Source organism: Drosophila obscura, unplaced genomic scaffold (assembly GCF_018151105.1).
Source record: "Drosophila obscura isolate BZ-5 IFL unplaced genomic scaffold, ASM1815110v1 contig_96, whole genome shotgun sequence".
In the NCBI taxonomy this organism is placed as follows: Eukaryota; Metazoa; Arthropoda; class Insecta; order Diptera; family Drosophilidae; genus Drosophila; species Drosophila obscura.
Window position 1 is genome coordinate 2,002,130 of NW_024542890.1, and position 7,024 is coordinate 2,009,153.

The 7,024-nt window shown below is 46.3% G+C and overlaps 1 protein-coding gene across 1 annotated transcript; it reads right to left on the reverse strand.

The window, feature by feature from the left end:
• Nucleotides 1-3,830: 3,830 nt before the first annotated feature.
• On the reverse strand, nucleotides 3,831-4,685 carry LOC111077312. The gene is made up of 2 exons (XM_022371531.2): nucleotides 4,394-4,685; nucleotides 3,831-4,330 (listed from the first exon to the last, which is right to left on the reverse strand). Exons 1-2 carry the CDS (start codon nucleotides 4,576-4,578, stop codon nucleotides 4,003-4,005), a joined length of 513 nt encoding a protein of 170 aa, XP_022227223.1. The 5' UTR covers nucleotides 4,579-4,685; the 3' UTR covers nucleotides 3,831-4,002.
• Between the last annotated feature and the right edge of the window lie 2,339 nt (nucleotides 4,686-7,024).

The following is a 7,024-nucleotide window of genomic DNA, read 5'->3' on the forward strand; positions in this document are numbered from 1 at the left end:
CTGCAAGACGGCTGCATCACCTCTCGCACTTCAACCTTCCCCAAGACGCCAACTACAAGCATATCGAATGGGCTGTAAGGTCTGGGGCATGGGTGCCCCATTAGGGCCATGCAGTTACACTGTGCAGCAGAACCTTGGGAATTTCAAAAGCAATCGGGTATATTTTTCCCGATAAGGAGATTAAAATGCCATAAACGTTGTCCGGCGAGGCGTCAACATTACGTATACGTCTAGAGCAACACTATAAAATTATGTTTTGCAGGTTCCTTTCACTAATAGGGACAACAGTGTGCCTCTCTCGCTCTCCGCATATACAACAAAGAGATTCTGTTTTCCCATTCTATGGATACATTTTCTGGTGCTCAACTCCAGATAGTTTTACTGGGACTATGGAGTTTTTATAACCGATTTATACATGTACATAAAGTATTTGTGATGTCCTATTACGATGGAAAATCTATACTATAAATTTGTAGAAAAAAATCTGTGTAAGTGGCTATCCGCAACGCGCCACAAATTGCGTGAAAAATAGCGCTGGGCAAAACAGCGGTCCCAGATGAAAATAACAAAAACAAAGTCCAAAAGTACGTTGACCCTATAAATCCCCCCATGCGCGGAAAAAAAGGGAGGTGGCGCCCGCTTGAGTTACCCTTTGAAAATGGAAAGCGTGGGGTGCCACCCCAAAACGCCCAAGGACAAAACTCTAAAGTTGGGGCAGAAATGGTTTGATGTATTTCTATGGCAGCTTTTTTTTGAATTTTGAAACTGGTATTATTAAGCTTCGGGCGTCCATCCTACTTACGTCTGGTTGTAAAGACTTGTATTTGAAAGGTAATTAAAACAGCTAGAGTTAGCCCAACTGTGTTCAGTACGTTGGAAATATAAAGCGTGAAGCAAACTGGTTTACGAAAGCTAACAACCAGGAAAGAAAAAACTGCCCAACTGCCAATTGGGAACAAGGACGCGATCGGTACCAAATGTACAACCCTTGTCGTTTGCTTGTTCCAATTGGCGGCACCTCCAAAAGGTATTGTCCCTTTAGGTTTGGTTAAGCCCTCCCCATAGTTTTAATGGCGTACCTAAACGCGCCAAATACCACCTATACACAAAAAAATAAAGACATATTGCTCAGTAATCGTAAAAAACCCTCTTTGCATTCAATTTATTTCCAGGGCGCGAATTAGTCTTTCAAATGCAATACACGGTACTGAAAAAAAAACCATTTCAAAATCCAACTGCTGAAAAAAACCAAATTCTTTAAAAAATTTTAAATCCCCTATCACAGAAAAAGTCGGTTTGGATCCTTGGGAAAAAAAGTTCATTGTCGAGTAGTGTAGCCATTTCGTTTTTTTAATCAGACTTCGACGAGTATTTTGGCATTTGAAATCCATTGCTGAATCTCTTAATACCTTCAACTGTATTAATCAACATTTTGTAACCGATACATAAGAGCTTTACTCGATTTATTTCATAATTAAACTCCGAAATACATGCATGTGTATGTGCATTGTACACACATTTTTCACTCCAAAAAAACAGTCCTCCTGATGTCATCTGTGGTAGCACAGTGCCCCCGACACTGACAAGACAGGCAAGGCAAGGCAGACAAGCAAGCCGAGTGAGGACAGACAAGCTGACATTCAGGCGGGTTGGTGGCGAGTGGAGCAAATGTGGCCAATAAAAGCTACAGAAACAGCCAGCAGCCAGCAGCCAGCAGCCTGCAGCGGTAGCGGGTGTGCGAGCATTGCCAAAGGAGGGAATGGCTTGGAATGGAATGGAGCATGTTACACTGAACATTTACATTTGAAAGTTTTGGATGAATAGTTTGGTTCAGATTTGCGCTTGATTTGTTTTGCGGCCAGGCCATTTAATTGCATTTGAGCTGCTGTCAGTTGGTCAACCCAGACCCAGACACAGTCAACGACATAGACATGGACATGGACATGGCCATGCACATGCACATGCACATATGTAGGCACAATGGACGAGTGGGAGTTGGAGCGGACTGGCCGTTGAAGTTAAGGCTTAAATCAAATTTAAAACTATTCTGTGTCCTGCCTGTCCTGATAAATTATCCATGCATGCATATTATATGTACATATGTATACATACACATATATGTACATATACATATTTACATGTAAAGTAAGAGGGGGACTTGCACATGGCGTACTCGTAATGCATGCACACTTAAAGCCTCAAGAGTGCCAGCCAAATGGCATGACAGAGATAGAGCCACCGGGCCAGAAGCTCCCTCCACTCATCTCATCTCATCTCATCTCATCTCCACTAGACTGCGGGATCGGGGCAGAGCAAAGCTTAGCAAAATACTTTCATAATAATCTTTATGGCACAACGAGAGGGGGAAAAAACAAGCCGGCTCGCACGAAAAATGGGCAAAACTGTTACCAAAAAAAAAAAACAACGAGGGAACACACAAAAACACACTGCTAAACGAGCTGGGGGCTGGTCGTACTAGGGCAAAGGCAAAGGGCAACCAAATGGAAATGGCCGAGTCTGGGGGCGGACGCTGTACGCTGTACGCTGTTATTTGGTTGCATGGTTTAGCCCTGCTCTGCGCACTCCATGCATTTGTTTTTTTATGAACTAAATGTGTGCTATCCTCTTGCCCCAGCCACACACCACACACCAACGCCCCCTCCCCACCATCCCGACAGAAGCTCCAGAATGGTAGCGAAAAAAGCTTTGGCATTTTCAGGTTGGACGTGCTTTGAGGGCTTAAGGAACGCTAACGAATCTAACGAGTCCGATGTGCCTTTGGTTCTGGCACACCACAACAGCTTACGATTTCCTTTCAACTTGCCCAAAATGCGAACTTTACATGCGAAGGTCCCAGCAATGATCACGCAATCGTCCTCAGCCTCCCCGAGCGATCCTTAGGAGATCGTGTGCCGCGAATGCCCGCTTTTGGGGTCAGTGTAGCTGGCGTGTGAACACTTCTGCCAGCTTGTTTGTTCTGTTCTGCCAAATGCTAAAAGCAAAGTTGGATTATATATGTACATACACACAAATATATATGTATGTATGGGAGGTATGGGAGCCCCTGCTGAGTGTGGGTCCGTGTCCGTGTCCGTGTGTGGCCCAAAAGTTGAATGTGCTCCGCCTCGACCCGAAAGTCGCCACCCCACCCGTGGCAAGGTGAGTTTTATATGCAATAATTTTTCTTTTTTTGCCCGCCTGTGGGGCGGGGAGGGGGCAAGCCAAGAATTGGCTGGGGTTTGGGTGCACGTGGACGTGGACCCTTGTGCGAGTGCAAGCATGAGCTTGAACTGGAGGTGGTGCTGGGCTGGTGCTGGATTTAATAAATTCTAATGTTTGCTTACCTTGCCCGAAAGGCTTTCAACCCCAAACCACACCCACACACATGTGGCGCAGAGAGTGGGGAACAATGTAAGAGCAGGTGGAGCCAGGTGTATCCAGGAGCTTCTCGGCGCCACAGCAGATTTACTTTTATTGCAAATTGCAATCCTGCACTCTCCTCTGGCCCCACCTCTGTCCCTCTGCAGCTCTTATGGCTGGCTCCACATCGTTCCGTCTGCATGATATAGACATTTGGATGAATGAGTAGACAGATACACAGAGCGACTGTGTGGGACAGCCCCCGCCCCCACTGACGGACAGCCCCATCTCTGGACCTGGATGCTAATATGCAACAGGATGCGGCATGTGCATCGCATCTGCATCTGCATATAATAGCCGCAGGTCCACATTGATGGACAGCTCCTACACATGTACTCGGCCAACGTGTGATCTGACAAGCGGAAAGAAAATTCTAAATAAATGCAATAACATAAATTGAGAATTAAACTGTATACAGGATACGTAAAGAATTTAATTTAAATACTTCTAATGTCAATGCAGACTTCTTCGAATAATTAACGAAACTTTTTTTGTTGTCGGTCTGAATGGGGGGGTGGGGTGGCGGCGAGCATGCAGTATAGAGTTTCGATTTGGTTTTAGTGTAGCAAACAATAGCCGCACTTAGCGGAACCAGTGCCAGAATTTCCACCATCTATTCGAGCGAGATGTGGAGCGGCTAGGAGGTGGCATGGGTTGCGGCGGCGTCATGGGCATCAGTGGCGGCCCCTCATCGGCCAGGTCGTCGACGCGGTCCTGTGTGGCAAGGATCACGCAGTTGCGGTACACCTCCATGGCACTGAAGCACCTGCATGCGTGCTGGCTGTTCTGGCGGAGGCAGCGTTTCATCTTGTTGGCGGCCTCTAGGCACGGTCTCTCCTCGACGTCCGTCAGATGGTCTTGCACCTGGACGAGCAGGCGATCGAACTCCTGGTGGATGGCCTCGGCTGGTCTGTAGCACGCGAATTTTTAAATTAAATGGCGTTGGGCGAGTGATTTCTCCGCTGGTACTCACAATCGTTGGTCAATGCTCATCATATTGCCCGACTTGGATTTGGTCCGCTTGCGACTGCTCGGCTTGGGCGAGAGCGACTTTGGCCTGGTCTCGGAAATCTCTCGTGGAGCCGTCTCTGACGCACCTCCTGACTGCGCTGTGGGCAGACTTGCCTGGGGACTGGGACTGCCCAGCACGGCACCCATTCTGTATGATCTACAGCGCAATTCGTTTGCTAACAAAATTGGGTTTAGTGTCTGTTTTGTCAGCGACGTGGAATAAGCATGACTGGAAATTTCTAAGTGCTAAATGAAAGTAAAATCAAACTAACTATGTCCAAAAAATATATAAATATTCAGACCCTTAGCAGTGGCATTATGTTCGACGTTGGTAAAGTCCCCATCGATATCTTTCAGTTGAAGAGATTTCTCTACCACCGAGATTGCTTCATGGAGTGCCGTTTCCGTGGATTTTCCCTTCCGATGGCTGTCCACAGTTGTAGTCTCGACTTGTCCCTCAAAGGCTTGGGGAAGAAATTACGATAGAAAGACTGATTGGTCGGTGGGGTGGGATGAGGTGGAGGCTTCCCCTGCTTTGGAAATGAAGATTTTTTTTGTCTCAAGCCAAGCGAGTCGAATTTGAGGATACATTGCAGACAGTTGATCTTGCAATGTCAGGATCTGTCGATTGGAACCGTTTGAAGCTGTTTACTGCCCAGCTAACGTTTCGTCTTGAATGAATGTGTCCCATCGTAGATACCGAGGCATCGAGTAAGATGTGCAGGGATTCCTCACTAGAGTTTGTCCACGTACCATTTCTTCGTTTGGTGGAGACTGATCTGCTTCAGCTCGTCGTCGGGTGCTTCGATCTTCGCAGACATTTACTTTTACGTTGCCCTGTAACTATCTTATATATTTGCAGGCTGGAGATGGTCCAGGGTCCTGTTCGAGCAGTTTGAAGCAGCGATCGCGAGTGACTCTTGACTCTTGGGTGCTCTAACCTCTGCGCGACCTTTGTCCAGGACACCTTTAGGTGTCCTTCCTTGGCAATATGCGAGAAGGATAGATTTATCTGGACTCTTGAGCGCTTTGCAGCTGTCCCTGGTGTCTCCTTTTGTGGCTTCATGCTGAGGTTTGGGAGCACCGCCCAGGCCTTCTTCAGCCAATCGGCTTGCGTACTCACGTTCTGCTGGCGGAGTACCGTCCTCTTTTCGGTGTAGCTGTGCCTTGAGACCAGGTCGATGGCAATTCGTCGCCCGCCGTTTCACCAGAGGGTCAGCCACTCCAAGATGGCGTGTGCTTTGCCCCCAAGGCGGCACAACAAGTGCATCGTGAGTGTTTCAGCTTCGCTAGCACCCGCTGGCTGTCTGGGACTGCCTATATTCGGTACTTTCCCGCAACATGCAACCCGTTCGATGGTCTTAGCTAGGCCCCCTCTGAGCCACCGCCCCAGCTCATTGAATCAGACAAAACTAGTTAGAAAATAGGAAAATGCTGGATCAAACCAAAAGAACGAAAACGAATTATAAGACAACTTCAAAATGCTTAATTAATCTAAAACAAATTCCGCCCTCATTAAGTAAATCAATCGTTACACTCAGATAATATGCTTAAAATAAAAAAATAAAAATAAAACGGGATGGAACGTGTGAGTCGCTTCTGTGGACGCGACTCTACTCTTATACCCGTACTCAGTCAGTATATAAATATGTGAGCTTGTGATTTATGTCGAATTTTTGCTACATCTGTCAACTATGTCTACAATGTAGATTAAACATCTAAAATGTAGATTCTTCCTATACCATTAAGTTTCTACATCTCCTCCGCTAGAGGGCGCTCGCGCACTGAACGAGGCAGAGAATGAATACTGTCACAGTGCTGGAGGAGGGAAGGGGAAGATAAAGATAAAAAGATAAATACATTTATTATTCTGACCTTTCTGAGTTTGAAAAATTAAAATATCGAGCCGCATAAGCCGCAACTAAAAAACTGACATTGTCTCAAACTTCCTCTAGTCAAAGCTCCGAGACTAACAGAATTATCTCTATCCCAAACTGCCAGCGAGCTTAAGGCCTCAGTAGCTACGTATAACCAAATTTTAGCATTAAATAATATAAATAAATAAATACTTAAAAAATACTCTTAAAAGTAATCTTGACCAAGCTACCTTTGATGAAAAATCTGCACAGCCGCTGATTCCAGAGAGTCATTCTTCAGCACAAATAGCTTAATAATACATAAAAACTTTTCAGCCATAGGCAAAAGAAAATAGCAAATATATGGAATCATTTCCATCTCCTGTCTCGATATGGTCTGGCTGAGATGCGCCTTGATTCGGGCAGGATCCATCCACCTGCAGTCCACTGTGTATTCCTTCTGGGTCCTGCTCTTCAGTGGCCAGGCTGTCAGATGCGGGGAGGAGTGGAAATTTTAGCTTAATTGCGCATTAGAGGGAAAAGTTTTCTTGTTTCCTGCAAATGGCCGCCACACAGCGCAACACATTGGAAAAGTTGAGCCGGGTCAGACAATTTGGCGATGAGCAACGTCCCTCAATTGCAGGTGGCTTTGGCTGCCCCCCCAAAACCCAACTCTGGCTGCATCAGTGGGTTCGTTCTGCTCATCTGCCCTCTACTTGGTCCAGCACTAATCAAGC